Source organism: Anas platyrhynchos, chromosome 7 (genome assembly GCF_047663525.1).
Source record: "Anas platyrhynchos isolate ZD024472 breed Pekin duck chromosome 7, IASCAAS_PekinDuck_T2T, whole genome shotgun sequence".
NCBI classification, from domain to species: domain Eukaryota; kingdom Metazoa; phylum Chordata; class Aves; order Anseriformes; family Anatidae; genus Anas; species Anas platyrhynchos.
In genome coordinates, this window is record NC_092593.1 from 41,949,529 (window position 1) to 41,968,128 (window position 18,600).

The 18,600-nt window shown below is 39.6% G+C and overlaps 1 protein-coding gene across 2 annotated transcripts; it reads left to right on the forward strand.

Moving 5' to 3' along the window:
• The first annotated feature begins 532 nt into the window (after nt 1–532).
• Nucleotides 533–8,364, forward strand: LOC140002979 (coiled-coil domain-containing protein 138-like). Of its 2 annotated transcripts, XM_072041387.1 has the most exons (5): nt 533–1,419; nt 2,216–2,332; nt 3,267–3,459; nt 5,448–5,630; nt 7,143–8,364. In XM_072041387.1, exons 1-5 carry the CDS (start codon nt 1,306–1,308, stop codon nt 7,145–7,147), a joined length of 612 nt encoding a protein of 203 aa, XP_071897488.1. In that variant the 5' UTR covers nt 533–1,305; the 3' UTR covers nt 7,148–8,364. The 2 variants fall into 2 exon arrangements, with proteins under 2 accessions (XP_071897488.1, XP_071897487.1); XM_072041386.1 differs by having other exon boundaries at nt 568–1,419; nt 5,448–8,364.
• The last annotated feature ends 10,236 nt before the right edge of the window (nt 8,365–18,600 follow it).

Below are 18,600 nucleotides of genomic sequence, written 5' to 3' on the forward strand. Positions count from 1 at the left end.
AGAGAAACCTTGAGAAAAATGACTGATGAAAATAACGAACTGAGGTCATCGCTTAACTCTCTGAGGGAAAATAACGAATTGCTAAAAACCCAGGCAAGATTAATTATTTCCTGTTACTAGCTTTACGAGTTACAGTCAAGTAGTCAAGCAGTACAGTCAAGTTTATAAGTAGCTTTGCAAGTTACAGTCAACAATTTTAAATGTTTGAACAAGTTGTTTGCAAAATTGCTGATTTTGTTTCTTTAAGACAAGAATTGTGTGAATGGTTGTAAATACTTTCTGCTTCGTTTTCTAGTACATGAAATTTAGTCTCTCAGAGCTTTTGCAGTATTAAAGACTTTAGAGTTAGTTATTTTTGAAAGTGTTAATTAAAGGAGTATTTTCTCTGTTCTTAAAGGCACGCTGAGACAGTGGTTCACAAGAATACAACGTTAAAGTTTTCTTCTCACTTGACTTAAATCTGACCTAAATGCTGACAAGCAAATTGCTGCCTAAACTCTTTTGACCGTTGCTCCTTCAGTGAATTGCAGTTCTGATGCTCTTGAGTATGATTAAAATCATCTGCTTCCTAGTCTCAGCAAAATCTTTCTTTCTCTTTCTCTTTTGTGCAAACTGAAGTATTCATAGAGGACTTACATGATGATCAGGATGCTTGTTGTATCCATAGAGTATGCTACTTATATTTAAATGGCGGTTATAGTTTGCCCCATATTCTTTTCTCACAGTCGCAAGTGATATATGAGCAGTATCAGTAGTTAGAATTCTGAGTGAAGAGAAGAACAGTTGTCTGAAGGTAGATACAAGAAAACTTGTGAAGGTTTTAGAGAGATGTTCGTGTAGTTTGTCTTCAGGAACGTCTGGATACCTTTCACAGAGCTTTTCTGTACAGTTGTAGCAGAGGGACAGAATGACAATTTCACGAAATCTTTATTCTTCCAACAATGCTAGTTACACAGTTAAAATTTAGCCTAAGTAGATTGTATGAAATAAAGCAAAGGAGTGTATTAAATGTATTAAAATGAGGATCATGCACAGATCATTAAATATTTTCTTTCTCCTATGATCCATTTAGTTAGAATTATAAAATAGAGTGATTTTGTATGTGAAAATCTCTTCCCAAGGCTTTCATAAACATTTGTTTAAGCACAAAATAAAGCATGTGCGTATTACTAATGTACTCGTATATTTTAGTCTATTGGTATTGTGGTTTAGAAAATCATAGACTTGAAAACTGAAATAACTGATGTTGTGGATGTGTTACAGTTACTACGGATTTCAAAAGTTTACGACCCCTTAACTATTCTTATGGACTGGATCTCAGACCAACACCTTAGCAAAATAGAAATACAAGAAGAGAGAGAGGGCAGTGAGAAACCTCAGTGTGCTAAAGAAAACTACACTCTAGAAAATTGTATGAAGGTAAAGGCATTTGAATTTGTTTAGGTTGAAATGTTAAGATTCTTTGTATTATTTCTGAGTGTAACAGGTCTGCCTGTTTTACACACGCTTTGAATACATGAATTAAAAGAAAGCAGCAGTTAATCCATCAGTATTAATTCCAACAGTGAGATGTAATAGATAATTTTTCATACAGATATTTATACAGATCATTTTTAAGGAAATGTGTAGTGTGCAGTCTGACCTTGAGATTCCACCTGTCTTTCTATTTTAAGTCACTTTTCTCAGCTGATAATTTATCTTGTGTTTTATCTGTAATACTGTATGTAATTCCTTTTTCCTAAGGAGACACACACGTCTAATTTAAAGTATTTTAGTGCTGATACTAGGTATTAAAAGTTCAAGTTATGTCTTATAAAAGATGATACCGTGCTATACTTGTAACGCTTTTTTGGGATACCGAGGCTTGGAAATCAGTGAAGCGTTCAGGAAATCTGCTTTTTCTGTTTGTTTGTTTGTTTGTTTAATTATTATTCTATCTAAAATTTGTAGCCCTTGGTATTAGACTTCAGAGCTTGAGCTCACACAATGTCTTTCCACTTTTTGTGTAAACCTGTGTAAAATGTAAATTCAGTATATAATTCTGTTACCTGTACCAGATCTGCCCAGTGAGTATTTGTACATGTAGTCTGTTAAACTCCGGGAATACGTTGATTTTAGTTTGGTTTAGTTTTGCTTAGTTTGCTTTTTACTTGTGGTTAGCTTGTACTGTAAGTTCGTATACTGCACGTAACTTTGCCATTCTGTATTTTTACAGCTTTTGCCTATGGTCACTGGACAGCTCCAGTGGATGCCATTTGTGGATCCTAAACTACATATGTCTGTGATTCAATTTATCTACTGGTCTCTAAGGCAGATAGACACTGGTAGTCAGGTAAATTCCCAAGAGATATTTTGTATTATAAATGAGTATGAAAAGTAGATATTTTCAGGGAGTATATATAAAAGAAACTTTGCTGTCTTTGCAAAGCATAAATGCCTACCACAGATACATAGCAAATGAAAAACTAATTCTCACCAAATTAACTTTCTCACATTCGTTGTAATATTTTGCACCGTGTCTGTAAACATATTTTTGCACACATATGTGATCTTTGTTGCAGTAGTGTGTAGCATCTCAGAAATGGTATTTTCCATATGTGCTTACAAAACGTGTGAACTAGGAAAAGAAATATATTTTTGTTCGCTTTATGCATGAGATTTGTTGAAATTGATGGCAACGTGTGGCAAAGTAGCAAAGGTATTTTGATTTCTTTGTTCTCTACTCAGTGTCTAACTGAATAGAACTAAGCTGGTGGTTCCAGTGCTAATGAGAACGTATTTTAAATGAGCTTGTTATTAAGTTTGATTCTGAAGTAATATTTCTGCACCGGTTTTTGAAAAGTCCAATACATCTTACCTGTACAGTATTCTTAAGGGTCATGTTTAGACCTTAGTTCTGTAAACGCTTTTGTAGGACCTAGCTTCAGGCATCTTCACAAAAGAGGGTAGTGTAGTAGGCAGCACTGATTAAAGCTGAGTTTGAACTGACTTTATTCTGGAACCAGAGGCAAATTAAATAACGTCAGCATATCAGGGGCCCTGACTACCTTGTTTCTTTGTGAAGTGTGTGTTGACTAGGCCCTGTGCTAATGTTGTTCAACTGCTTGTGGAACGCAAAGTAGTATCCCATGTACAGACTATATTGCAATACACGGTCACGACATCTGCTATTTAATATTTAATCCTTAGGGGAACATACGTACTTAGCAGACAGGATTTTCATGTATTTTAATGTTTACGCTAAATGTGCACGTTGTTTGAAACAGGATGCAAGCATGACAGCAACAATGGAGAGACTTGCAGAAGTTATTCTCAAAGGCGCAGTACAAAAGGGAAGCATGCAAAAATGGACTAAAAAGTCTACACGGAGTAAACCAAAACCTGCACATTTCTTTAAAAGCTCCTCTATGCCTTTGAGGTTTCTGTCAACTTTGGTTGTGCTTAGAACAGCAAAACGAAGTAAGTTCTGGTTTTTATTATGTCTTTTTTAAATTATCTTTTTCTTTTTCTTTTTTTTTTTTTTTTTAAATCTTATTTTCAGGTATGTGCCCAGACAAAAAAACAAATGTACAAAATGCAGCAGTTCAATGATACTGTAGCATCTGTAATGCTTTAGTAGTAAAGGATGTTTTATTTGAATTTTACCACCTGATGAAGCATAATATAGGGAAGCAAGTATGAACCTTGCTATTATTCATGTCATAATTTGTGTGGTCATTTTAATATGCTTTATTTATGTCAGTGAGATGAACGTATTTTGTGACAAAGGGGAAAAGAGATGTTGGTAATTCTCTCAAGCAATCACCGTAGCAGTGATTTGTTTGTCAAGATCTGCACTGCATATAATGGTACAGCTAATTGCTCCTCAGTAAACTGAAATCAGTAGCAAATTCAGAACAGTTCTAGAATTTCATTGCTTTGTCAAAGTTTAATGTAAAGCTCATACTCTATCTAGCTCTTACCTCTCTGCTGTCTCCCCTTTTCTCCTACCAAGTCTGTCACTGCAAGTGGCTACCCATAAACATTATCAGCATTGAAGAATGCTACCATATGCTGATGCAGTATAGTAATGTATTTTGTTAACAGGCAAAAGCAAACGAGGTCGTACTTGTCTGGAGATATCGCAGTTCTTAGTGACTTTTGCTTCAGTTCATGAGAGTTACTCCACTTGTGCAATTTCCAGGATGCCGTAGTATCTCTTCTCAGCAGCAGTTTCTTTAAAAACAAACAGGGCCTGAAAAGACAAAAAACGTTTTCTTTGAAGTGATGACAAAAATACTGACCTGTGCAGTATTTATACTGGTAGTACTTAGAATAAGTAGGATTTAAACATTCTGGAAGACCACCCTGTCACCATTAATAAACAAATACAGTATTTCAGCTGTTGGAGGGAAGAATCAGTGTATTTTCAATTTCAGTATCATATAGTTTCAGTCAGAATATTTTGGTGAAGCATGATTACCCTGAAATTGAAACTCACATTTCTAGAAATGTTTGATGAAAATGATGCAAATGAATTACAATACAAAAAAAGTACTTATTGCAGAGATTAACTATAAGCAGATGAAAGCTGTTGATCAGAATGAATCAGTTTAGCTTCTCATGGTCGGTTTTTACTGCGAGCCTATAGAACATGGAAAAAAATTACCTGTTAAATTTATGTTGAAACTTACCGTGTATGAATTTTCATCACTGACCACATGTCTAATGATCTAGCGATGACAAAGCAGCACATTCAGTTTAAACATATATATCCTGTTCCCTTCAAGATGCTAATATCCAGCAGATGGCACTGTAATTAAACTTTTGCTATGTGATAAATTTTTCCCTTACTCTTAATTTTCTGTGCTCCAGATGATCAATGCTATTCCAAGATATTGAGGAAGATTTGACATCATGAAATTAAGAAAACTGAATTGATTCACTTAATCTAAATTCTCTGAATAATTTAGTGTTCTCCAAAATGGATGCATATATAACGTGGATGCATATATAACTTAAACTACAGCTTTTTATGGAAAGGAATGTGAATAGTTGCTGTCATGACAGTAATTGCAGTTATTCAGATGAATGAGCCTTTTACTCCTTTATTAGAGGCTTCCCAGATGTTGAAACCAATATAGTCCCAAACTATGCAGCTTGTGATTTCTTTTCTCTCTTAAGGAAGCGATTAGAAAGGTGTTATATTTGCAAATATATTTTGCTCAATTTGTGAGTTGTAACTTGTCTTTTTTTCCACTCACAACAATTTTTGTAAGGAATAAAAATAGGCAGAAGATGCATTTAAACAAATAAGTAAATTAATATTTTCAGCCATTTAATTTTTTTTTTTTTAATTAGTATATATCTGCAACAGTAACTCTTAGGATAAATATTCATGTATTTGTGATCATCTAATGGAACTGTGATTACATAATTTTTATTCCCTGTTTTCTGTTATCTTTCAGTGAATTACCTGACTCAGGCATTTCGTTCCCTTTGCGTGGACTTGAAGACAGATGAAGGAAAGATCTTATTTTTGCAATACCGATGTGTGCCTATCATACTAAGCCACTTAACTATATCCAAAAAATGTCTCCTTTTTATTGCACTTAATGCATTAGTTGAGATGGCCATGAACAACGATAAAAGTGAGTAATTGAAAAAAATACATACAAAGTTATGATGAAAGTAGGTGAGGTAAGCATAAATACCAAATCAAAAATAACGTGCTGCTTCTCTATAAATAACCTGATCTAGCATTAGCATTCATTTGTGTCATTTAAATTCATTAGAGATATAAAGTATGTTTCTGAATTGTCCGTCTCTTCTCACTGTCAGCATCCAAGCTTTACATCTTGTCCTGGTTGCTTTCTTAGTGGTGTGATTTTTTTTTGATGTTTAGTTTAGCTTTTCTGTTTATTCCACTGGTTTACCTTGCTGATGTTTTGCCAATGAGTAATTTTCTCTTGAAGTAAGGCTGTGCCAGGGCAGCCATTTCATGAAATCCTGTTAGCAGGTGGAGATAAAATAAATAAATAAATAAATAAACTTTTATCTTTTTTTACCCCCCTAATGTGAACAGCTCACCCCTAGCCATTTTTCACTTTAAAGTAATTGGAAATGGCACATCTGTAAGGGATGGTTATGTTTCAATGAGTTGTACTGTGGTGTGGTCCTATAAAAGGGTTAATAGTCTCCTTCACAGTGGTTTTCCAGGTGACACAGGCAAAGAATCAGTTGATAACAATCTGGATGAACACACAAGTAGTGAGCCATTCCAGTGTCATGTGGAACAATCCTTGTTAATTTTCTTAAAATAAAAAGTATTCATTGTTTTTTGGAACAGAAAAGGGAAGGAGAAGGGACTGCTGCTATTTGTGAAATGTATATTGTTGGCTTGGGGTATTTTGTTACCATGTACTATAGGGGCAAAAACAGAAAGCGTGTTTGACTTGGGATGGAACAACGTTGAGTTAGAAGGCATTTTGTAGTGAGATAAGTGGCAGAAAGATTTACCTGATGTTGTTTTCATCCTTTCAGACCGTGTGGTTAGTTTATCTATTTGTTTTTTTTCCACTAAAGTATTTCTAATCATCATAATTTTGATCGGTATAGTAACTGGGAAAGAAAAACCTAAGCAGGGTTGATGGTATCTGACATTACTTTGAAGAAAAATTCCACTAACAGTACATGTTCCGTTATCTAGTAGTAGTCATTTCGATCTGCTGGATGCCTAGATTTGGAAGAATAATGGAGATAAATTGTGACAAGTTCACATTTTGCCATGTTGCTTGTAACCTTGTTGCATGTCAAATGTAACCGTTCAGGTATTGGTACCATCTGTTTCCTATCTATACGTAGTATCTTAATGACAAATTAGAATTAATAGTCTTATTGCTGTTCATCTTTACTGGCACGCAGCTTTTCATGTACCCCATCCCTGTTTGGTTCAGGTGTTTCACATCCAGAATCCTGTCAGTCTGTCTTGTTATAAAGGTAGTTCCTGGCCTCCAAGGTGTAGGTTTTTGTTCTGGTCTTTTCTGATCTTTGTAAACTTCTGTTCAGTCCAACTTAGTTCTGTGACATAAGGAATCCTGTTCTATTTTTAACCTTTTTTATTGCTTTTTTTTGTGTGTGTATGTTTGTGATGGTCATTTAAGAATGAGGGTGGCCTCCCGTACATCCTGTGTCATAGCTGCGTGAAGGTCTTGCACATCTAGGAAGCTGAAGAACAATTGATACCATCCTGAGGTCAACATGTACTGGGTGATGGGCTGGACCTGTCCTTGGGCTCTCTTAACTCGGGGTCACCCACGAAGGCATCCACACTCGAGGGGCCTTGCACTGACTGTTACCTCGCCTGCCCTCCGTTGTGCTATAACCACTGGCTCTTAGCAGGCCCAGCTGTTGACGACGAGAATCAGTTAAACTCAGCAAATGGTTCCAATCTTGCCAGTGACTGTGTAAGAGACAGCAGCTCATCAGCAAGCTGTTCAGTGTAGTTACTGGTTCTTTTTCTGTGGTCCTTATGTAACTTTTCCACGAGCTAACTCTCCATCACTCTGTTGGGTTGGTCCGCTCTCCTGGCAAATCCACATGCAATTAGAAACGAGGCAAAACCGTAATGGTTAATTTGTTAAAACATGAACTTCAAGCTGGTGTTCCTGACAGTCTTCATTTTCTGAGGTGACGGAGCTTTAGCTATAAAACAGAAATTTCTGAATGACAATAGCTGGTGAGACTTGATGCTGTGAGTGACTGATCACTTTGAGGGTAAATTTCAGATGAGTTCTGTCAACAGTGATAAATTGCTCATTGTTCATTACAGTCTACCAATGAAGTTAAGTTAATGTAACTACCAAATGCTGCAATTTTTTATGGCTCCTATGGGAGGCTTTTGCAGATTATTTAAAATTGTGTCAAATCCTGACCGGATAGATTCCAAGTTAGTTTTTCTACAGTAGTTAATAAAAACAAAATCTGTGCAGAGATGATGCAGAAAAATATGTAAAAATACACAGTTTTTATTCTTCTAGTTCATCAGATAGACAGGCATTTAAATTATATGCTTATTTTGTACATTTGTGATGATTTAAAATCTATTCTGCAAAAGCTTATTTGAAATGAATATATAAAATGAATAGATAAACAATGTAGGAAAAATCTCTTTAAATGCATGTCTTTATCAGTTTGCTTTCATGTGATTGAACTTTGTGAAACTTGAGGTATTATTTCCACTTTGGCTCTTCTGCTTTATGGTAAAATTCCCTCAGCGTATTTTTTATATTGTTTTATAAACCTCACAGTTAAAACATTTTACAGTGTATCTGTATGTATATGTGTGTGTATATATATTAATAAAGTTTTCTTCAGATACCTTAAGACCGGTATTTTTAATAATAAAATAATACAGTATTATTGAGACCAGTAAGAACAAGCCAGCAAAGAAATGGCCAAGTAAGCAGAATATGGTATTTGTTTACACCTACAAAAAGGAATTTAAGGCATTTTTAGATATTTAAGGATATTTATAGGAATAAATTGTAGGACCTCCTTCTTCTACAGTAAAAGTAGAATAATATTACAATAACTATTAATTTAATGGCATATTCGAAGTAACTATATCCTGGGGCATACCAAGTGTGTTTATACGCTAAGGGCAGAGTGCAGTGAATAGTGACTTGTTTTGTTGGATTCCTAACAAATGTGTTCAGTTCTGTGACCTATTAAATCGGTACTTATGTTCTTTATGGTGTTGCTCTAAATCAGCCTGTACTATTAGAATCAAGAGTGAAATAACACAAGGGAACAGATTTTACTTTATTCTGAATTGACTAAGTTTTGGGGAGCAGGATAAATAGAAAAGATTATACTATATGGCCATGTTTAAAAATTATCCAGCATTTTACAGGAATTGTTTTGATATTCAGGTGTTCTTATCCAACTCTGACCTCTCAATTACGATTCTGCCTGTCTTGAAACGGTACGGTGACAGTTTTGATAATGAAAAGCTGTCTAGTCATCAGTGTCTACATGTACTATTTCCGTACGTCATTTTGCAGCAGCTTAAAATATTTCCTTGTCAGTTTTTTTAGCATAGCTTAGTGTTCTCCTCATGTCATCATAAGAAAAGGAGCATTGAATAAACATGTTGAAGATGAGATTTTTTTATCTGAGTTTAAAATTGCTCAGTGTCCTGTTTTCCTTTGTTCTCAAGGGAATAGGCCTTGTTTTAATACCACAAGTGCTGGTAATATCAGAATTCTTAGGAACTTGGGTGAGTTTTGTTTGCGGTTTTACCTGATTTTTGCATCACATGCCTAGAATATACCCAGTTAGTACATTGTTCTCATGGTTGTACAGCATGAGGCGCATATAAAACCCTCAAAAGCTATAAATCAATGATTTAGTTTTCCATGAGCCAAGTGCTGTGATTAAACTTTTTAACTATTTTCTTTTACAGTTTACTTAAAGATTTTCCTGGAAGACTGCAGTAATGAACGCTTTTTCCATACTTTGGCTGCATTGCTTCAGAATCGCGAGCTAGACATTTCGATTTTGGAAAGGATTTGTTTTATATTACAGAAAGTCTCCGAAATAAAGTAATCCTTTACTACCGTTTTTCTGTTAATTGCCATTAGATCACTGAACTTGGGGACCTTTCTCTTTTTTTAAAAGCGCATCTCTGTTTTGACGTTCATTTGCTCCAATACAAATAATGCTGGACTTTCATTGTTAGCAATTATGTTTAAAATGTTTGTCACAGATATGTAAGATGAATCTCTCAATTTGCCTATATATCTGTGTAGTTCAGAATATGAACTAAAAAATAACTAGCCTAAAGAACATATATTCCTCATTTATTTAGATGACGAGAATGCTTAGAAGAAAACCCTTCTTTTCTTCCCCCGACCTTCGGTTTTACTGAGTTACTTGGTAAAAATGTCCTCTGAAAATTGTTTAGTATGTGACTTAAATTTCAGTTTTGTCAATTTTCATCTCTATCAAAACAAACAAACAAAACAAACAAAAAAACAACACACGGTTTAAAGTCTTGAGCCATTTAAGACTTTGGGGGAATGTTAACCTTTACAGAATAGGTTTCTGTTGCTTACTGGTTACTAATTTATTATAACAAAGAGCTTCAGCATGTCAGTGGTAGAATGCTGCTGAGTTCCGTTGATGTGCATTATTTAATGGGATTGTTTCATTTATAAAAGCAGGTATTTACACTAAACTGTTGCTTACATTAGAGTTAGTTATTTACAAAACTGAGGGTTTTGTTTGATTTTTCTTAGGAACAAAATTGAACTCTGGGGGAAAAAAAAAAAAAAAAAAAAACAACAAAAAACTTCCTGTAAAATACTCTTATTTCCGATGAATAATATGATTTAAATTAACTAAAGGTGTACTCAGAAATCCAGATTTTTTAATTTGTTTAATTAAAAGACAACCTCACAGGTGGTGCCATAAATCTTAAGAAATGAACCTTGAAATATTCTTTAAATTTTTTATCCTTGGTTTTGTAGTAGTTCATTACTGTATTTGCCTCGATGTTATTGTGGATTTTCTGTACACATCCTGTTTCTGAAATCTTGCTTCTCACTGGGGAAATCTTTTTACAGGTTTTCCTTGATCTTCCACTGTACTACATGTAAATACCATTTAGTCAAGAGAAAGCATAGTTCTTGATGTGAGGAATGTTTTAACAATTCCAATTCGTGTCCATAAATTCGTGTCCATAAAGAACAATTCTGTTTGAATCCTGTCTGCCTGGGCCCTGCACTGGCAATTTAGTTCTTGAACCACAGATGCAGTGTGTCCCAGTCTCCCCCTCATTCCAGTCAATTTATCACGTCTTCAGAAAACACTCCTTAAATTTATGAACCTGTTTGCTTTTGTTTTTGTTTGCTTTTTTTGGTCAGTGTGTGCTAAACAGATGGCAGTGTGATGGGGATCCGGATTGTGAAGATGGGTCTGACAAAAGTGCTGAGCTGTGTCATATGAGAACAGTGTCATGGAAATGTGATGGTGAAAGAGACTGTGACAGTGGAGAGGATGAAGAGAATTGTGGCAATGTGACTTGTAGTGCAGCAGAGTTCACATGCAGTAGTGGACAATGTATTTCCAAAAGCTTTGTCTGCAATGGTCAAGGTGACTGCTCCGACCACTCGGATGAATCTTTGGAGCAGTGTGGCCGCCAGCCTGCACCTCCGGTGAAGTGTTCTGTGAGTGAGGTGCAGTGCGGCTCAGGTGAATGTATCCACAAGAAGTGGTGATGTGACAGAGATCCTGATTGCAAGGATGGAAGTGATGAAATTAACTGCCCTTCTTGGACCTGTGGACCAGACCAGTTCAGATGTGAAGATGGGAACTGTGTCCATGGGAGTAGGCAGTACAATGGTGTGAGAGACTGTCTGGATGGCACTGATGAAGCAAACTGTAACAATGTTATTCAATGCTCTGGACCTGGCAAATTCAAGTGCAGAAGTGGAGAATGCATAGATATCAATAAAGTGTGTAACCAGCAGAGAGACTGCAAGGACTGGGGTGATGAGCCCCTGAAGGAATGCAACATAAATGAATGTGACTGTCCAGCTGGGAAGCTGTGGAGTTAGTGATGAATGCCAAAACCCTGGTATCTGTAGTCAAATCTGTATCAACCTGAAAGGCTATCAGATGAATCCTGCTACAGGAACCTGGAAAGGGCCATACGGCAAAGCAAATTAGATAACTGTTATTTAACTTGTCAGAAGATAAAAAAGAAAGTGTTTCAACAAGCAGCCACGGGAGGGAAGAATCACTGAACCCTCGGTGTGAGGGACTGTACCTTGTTTTACTGACTACTGAAACAGCTGTGAGAACCGCAGAAAGGGACCCATGCATCCAGAATAAAAGGACCAGTAACTACTGAAACTTGGAGGGTTGAGTCTGCTCCTGGGAAACTGAAACTCAAGCTAAGGAAGAACTAATATTCTGGCAACGAGGCTCTGCATGAATTAAGGATGCCAAATAAAGGGGACAAGCTTGAAGTGAGGAAAGGGAGAAGGCAAGACCAGGGCAGGACCCTCCACTGTGGTGTGTATGGTCTACCGAGGGAGGCAACCCCTATGGGTATTGACTGCCGAGTGAGAGGGCCTCGACTGGACTTCTCCCACACTAAGGTCAGGTTGTCCTGAGAAAATAACATAAGAACCTTTATTTTAACCTATATAAATTTGTGATTCGTTTTCCAGGAGCTGGATCACCCTGACAGGCCGAACGGTAACACAAGCCTGAATCAACCCTGAAGGTGTTTGCCTATTATGATCCAGATACGTGGGCAGAAGACAGATCGTGGGACTATAGGACCCCAGTATATATACTTAATAGAATAATTAGGTTATTAGCTGTAATAGAAATAGTTATAAATGATGAGAACTGCTTTGTATCAAAATTGCCTAGCTTTGGATTATTTACTAGCACAAGAAGGAGAAGTCTGTGGAAAATTTAGCTTTAGTAATTGCTGTTTAAAGATTGATAAAAAGGGTGTTTCTTCCTAGTAGCTGATCGAATGTTATGTTCTGGTTTAGGATGAGAAGAATGTTAATAATATGCTGATGTTTTAATTGTTTTTAATTGTTACAGAGCAGTGCTTACACCAAGCCAAGGACCAAGCCAAATTCAGCTTCTCACTGTCCTGCCAGCAGGCAGGCTGGGAGGAGGGCCGGACTGCTCGGGGTTGGGTTGGGCATCGGACAGCAGGTGGTGAGCAATTGCATTGTGCAACACTTGTTTCGTATACGTTATTACTAGTAGTAATATTATCATCATTATTATTGTTATTATTATTATTATTTTCTTGTTATCTCAACTCACAGGCTTCACTTTCCCATTTCTCTCTCCCATCCCAGAGAAGGAGAGGGGGGGAGGTGAGCGAGCAAACACAAACCTGGAAGGATATGGAATGGGATTTATTTTCATGGCTGCCTGGTGGACCATGGGTTAAAAGAGTGTTATTTTTATTGTTATGTGGTGTAATGACGTTATTATTTGTACCTTGTATGATACCTTGTTTTACATTATCAATACACCGGGTGATAAATAGTACATTGGTAATAACTTCATTAAAAAAGGAAGGGAATATGTCAATTATGATGCTTAAGGATTGGACCCTCCAAGAACAAACTGATGAAATCCAATTATTAATAACAGAAGAGACACGAATTGGGGATAGTAAAAAGAAGATAAGGGATTGTGAGGAATGTTTTAACAATTCCAATTCGTGTCCATAAATTCGTGTCCATAAAGAACAATTCTGTTTGAATCCTGTCTGCCTCTGGGCCCTGCACTGGCAATTTAATTCTTGAACCACAGATGCAGTGTATCCCAGTCTCCCCCTCATTCCAGTCAATTTATCACGTCTTCAGAAAACACTCCCTAAATTTATGAACCTGTTTGCTTTTGTTATTCAGGACTTCTATTTCTAACAGTTACAGCCTTTTTTTCCTGTCTTCTTCGAGATTAACTTAACACTGCTATAGATGTGTCTGTGAATGGCTGGGGAAGAATGTTTTAATTACTCGTGAAGCGTCAAATAAGAAAGCTGTTTGTGTTTGATGTCTGGGAGTTTCAGAACAACTGATAACAACTAGTGACTGTTATGGGATACTATGAGGATCCTTGGTATCTGGCCAGGGGGGCCAAGAGATTAAGAGGAAGAAAAAAGAAGCTGAAGGACGGTTGGGAGACAAGACCTGTGGAGAGTGTACAGAGAGTGTTCCATAAACTTGGAATAGTGCCGAGTAAGTACAAAGGGTGAGAGGAAGAGTACAAGCCTTCAGCATGAAAGACCCCTAGAGACCCCCAGAGGAGACTGATGCGCATGCTCCAGTAGGAGGGACTGGACCCTGGAACCTAATTATAATAATCTATTTTTTTTTAGAAGTAGTAATGAATATGTATTAGTCTAGGTGCATAAAAGTCAGCTGCTTGATGTAACTGGTGTGCGTCCTGGTGGAGCAGAGACTCCCGGTGCACCAAGCGCTGTTTGCTTACCTCTATTCCTTTATATTATTTTAATGAATCCTATTTTTTTATTTAATCCTAATTTGAATCCTGAGACATTTAGAACACTGAGGTCCTATTGCTGAGGTCCTATTGCTGAGGTCCTATTGCTGAGGTCCTATTGCTGAGGTCCTATTGCTGAGGTCCTATTGCTGAGGTCCTATTGCTGAGGTCCTAGTGCTGAGGTCACAATGCTGAGGTCACAATGCTGAGGTCCTATTGCTGAGGTCCTATTGCTGAGGTCCTATTGCTGAGGTCCTATTTCTGAGGTCCTATTTCTGAGGTCCTATTTCTGAGGTCCTATTTCTGAGGTCCTATTTCTGAGGTCCTATTGCTGAGGTCACAATGCTGAGGTCACAATGCTGAGGTCACAATGCTGAGGTCACAATGCTGAGGTCCTATTGCTGAGGTCACAATGCTGAGGTCCTATTGCTGAGGTCCTGTTGCTGAGGTCACAAGGCTGAGGTCACAATGCTGAGGTCCTATTGCTGAGGTCACAAGGCTGAGGTCACAATGCTGAGGTCCTAATGCTGAGGTCCTATTGCTGAGGTCCTATTGCTGAGGTCCTATTGCTGAGGTCCTATTGCTGAGGTCCTATTGCTGAGGTCACAAGGCTGAGGTCACAAGGCTGAGGTCCTATTGCTGAGGTCCTGTTGCTGAGGTCACTGTGCTGAGGTCCTATTGCTGAAGTCCTATTGCTGAGTTCACGATGCTGAGGTCCTATTACTGAGGTCACAAGGCTGAGGTCCTATTGCTGAGGACAAAATGCTGAGGTCCTATTGCTGAGGTCCTATTGCTGAGGTCACAATGCTGAGGTCCTATTGCTGAGGTCCTATTGCTGAGGTCCTGTTGCTGAGTTCACAATGCTGAGGTCCTATTGCTGAGGTCTTATTGCTGTGGTCCTATTGCTGAGGTCACAATGCTGAGGTCCTATTGCTGAGGTCACAGTGCTAAGGTCCTATTGCTGAGGTCCTATTGCTGAGGTCACAATGATGAGGTCCTATTGCTGAGGCCCTATTGCTGAGGTCACAATTCTGAGGTCCTATAGCTGAGGTCCTATTGCTGAGGTCACAATGCTGAGGTCAAAATGCTGAGGTCCTATTGCTGAGGTCCTAATGCTGAGATCACGATGCTGATGTCCTAGTGCTGAGGTCCTATTGCTGAGGTCACAATGCTGAGGTCCTATTGCTGAGGTCCTATTGCTGAGGTCCTGTTGCTGAGTTCACAATGCTGAGGTCCTATTGCTGAGGTCTTATTGCTGTGGTCCTATTGCTGAGGTCACAATGCTGAGGTCCTATTGCTGAGGTCACAGTGCTAAGGTCCTATTGCTGAGGTCCTATTGCTGAGGTCACAATGATGAGGTCCTATTGCTGAGGCCCTATTGCTGAGGTCACAATTCTGAGGTCCTATAGCTGAAGTCCTATTGCTGAGGTCCTATTGCTGAGGTCACAATGCTGAGGACCTATTGCTGAGGTCCTATTGCTGAGGTCACAATGCTGAGATCACGATGCTGATGTCCTAGTGCTGAGGTCCTATTGCTGAGGTCACAATGCTGAGGTCGTATTGCTGACGTCACAATGATGAGGTCCTATTGCTGAGGTCACAATGCTGAGGTCCTATTGCTGAGGTCCTATTGCTGAGGTCCTATTGCTGAGGTCACAATGCTGAGGTCACAATGCTGAGGACCTATTGCTGAGGTCCTATTGCTGAGGTCCTATTGCTGAGGTCACAATGCTGAGGTCACAATGCTGAGGTCCTATTGCTGAGGTCCTATTGCTTAGGTCCTATTGCTGAGGTCAGAATGCTGAGGTCCTATTGCTGAGGTCCTATTGCTGAGGTCACAATGCAGAGGTCAAAATTCTGAGGTCCTATTGCTGAGGTCCTATTGCTGAGGTCCTATTGCTGAGGTCACAATGCTGAGGTCCTGTTGCTGAGGTCCTATTGCTGAGGTCACAATGCTGAGATCACAATGCTGAGGTCACAAGGTTGAGGTCCTATTGCTGAGGTCCTATTGCTGAGGACCTATTGCTTAGGTCACAATGCAGAGGTCACAATGCTGAGGTCCTATTGCTGAGGTCACAATGCTAAGGTCCTATTGCTGAAGTCACAATGCTGAGGTCACAATGCAGAGGTCACAATTCTGAGGTCCTATTGCTGAGGTCCTATTACTGAGGTCACAATGATGAGGTCCTATTGCTGAGGTCCTATTGCTGAGGTCACAATGCTGAGGTCCTATTGCTGAGGTCCTATTGCTGAGGTCCTATTGCTGAGGTCCTATTGCGGAGGTCACAATGCTGAGGTCCTATTCCTGAGGTCCTATTACTGAGGTCAGAATGATGAGGTCCTATTGCTGAGGTCCTATTGCTGAGGTCCTATTGCTGAGGTCCTATTGCTGAGGTCCTATTGCTGAGGTCCTATTGCTGAGGTCCTATTGCTGAGGTCCTATTGCTGAGGTCCTATTGCTGAGGTCACAATGCTGAGGTCCTATTGCTGAGGTCACAATGCAGAGGTCACAATGCAAAGGTCACAATTCTGAGGTCCTATTTCTGAGGTCCTATTACTGAGGTCACAATGCTGAGATCACAATGCTGAGGTCCTATTGCTGAGGTCCTATTGCGGAGGTCACAATGCTGAGGTCCTATTTCTGAGGTGCTATTGCTGAGGTCACAGTGCTGAGGTCCTGTTGCTGAGGTCCTATTGCTGAGGTCACAATGCTGAGGTCCTATTGCTGAAGTCCTATTCCTGACGTCCTATTACTGAGGTCACAATGATGAGGTCCTATTGCTGAGGTCCTATTGCTGAGGTCACAATGCTGAGGTCCTATTGCTGAGGTCCTATTGCTGAGGTCCTATTGCTGACAGGTCACAATGCTGAGGTCCTATTGCTGAGGTCCTATTCCTGAGGTCCTATTGCTGAGGTCCTATTGCTGAGGTCCTATTGCTGAGGTCACAAGGCTGAGGTCCTATTGCTGAGGTCCTATTGCTGCGGTCACAAGGCTGAGGTCCTATTGCTGAGGTCCTATTGCTGAGGTCACAATGCTGAGGTCCTATTGCTGAGGTCCTATTGCTGAGGTCCTATTGCTGAGGTCCTATTGCTGAGGTCACAATGCTGAGGTCACAATGCTGAGGTCACAATGCTGAGGTCCTATTGCTGAGGTCCTATTGCTGAGGTCACAATGCTGAGGTTCTATTTCTGAGGTCCTATTGTTGAGGTTAAAATTCTGAGGTCACAATGCTGAGGTCCTATTGCTGAGGTCACAATGGTGAGGTCACAATGCTGAGGTCCTATTGCTGAGGTCACAATGCTTAGGTCACAATGCCAACGTCACAATGCTGAGGTCCTATTGCTGAGGTCCTATTGCTGAGGTCACAATGCTGAGGTCACAATGCTGAGGTCCTATTGCTGAGGTCCTATTACTGAGGTCACAATGCTGAGATCACAATGCTGAGGTCCTATAGCTGAGGTCCTATTGCTGAGGTCACAATTCTGAGGTCCTATTGCTGAAGTCCTATTGCTGAGGTCCTATTGCTGAGGTCACAATGCTGAGGTCACAATGCTGAGGTCCTATTGCTGAGGTCCTAATGCTGACGTCCTATTGCTGAGGTCGCAAAGCTGAGATCACGATGCTGAGGTCCTATTGCTGAGGTCCTATTGCTGAGGTCCTATTGCTGAGGTCACAATGCTGAGGTCCTATTGCTGAGGTCCTATTGCTGAGGTCACAATGCTGAGATCACGTTTCTGAGGTCCTAGTGCTGAGGTCCTATTGCTGAGGTCACAATGCTGAGGTCGTATTGCTGACGTCACAATGATGAGGTCCTATTGCTGAGGTCACAATGCTGAGGTCCTATTGCTGAGGTCCTATTGCTGAGGTCACAATGCTGAGGTCACAATGCTGAAGTCCTATTGCCGAGGTCCTATTGCTTAGGTCCTATTGCTGAGGTCAGAATGCTGAGGTCCTATTGCTGAGGTCCTATTGCTGAGGTCACAATGCAGAGGTCAAAATTCTGAGCTCCTATTGCTGAGGTCCTATTGCTGAGGTCCTATTGCTGAGGTCACAATGCTGAGGTCCTTTTGCTGAGGTCCTATTGCTGAGGTCACAATGCTGAGATCACAATGCTGAGGTCACAAGGTTGAGGTCCTATTGCTGAGGTCCTATTGCTGAGGCCCTATTGCTTAGGTCACAATGCAGAGGTCACAATGCTGAGGTCCTATTGCTGAGGTCACAATGCTAAGGTCCTATTGCTGAGGTCACAATGCAGAGGTCACAATGCAGAGGTCACAATTCTGAGGTCCTATTGCTGAGGTCCTATTACTGAGGTCACAATGATGAGGTCCTATTGCTGAGGTCCTATTGCTGAGGTCACAATGCTGAGGTCCTATTGCTGAGGTCCTATTGCTGAGGTCCTATTGCTGAGGTCCTATTGCGGAGGTCACAATGCTGAGGTCCTATTCCTGAGGTCCAATTACTGAGGTCACAATGCTGAGGTCCTATTGCTGAGGTCCTATTGCTGAGGTCACAATGCTGAGGTCCTATTGCTGAGGTCCTATTGCTGAGGTCCTATTGCTGAGGTC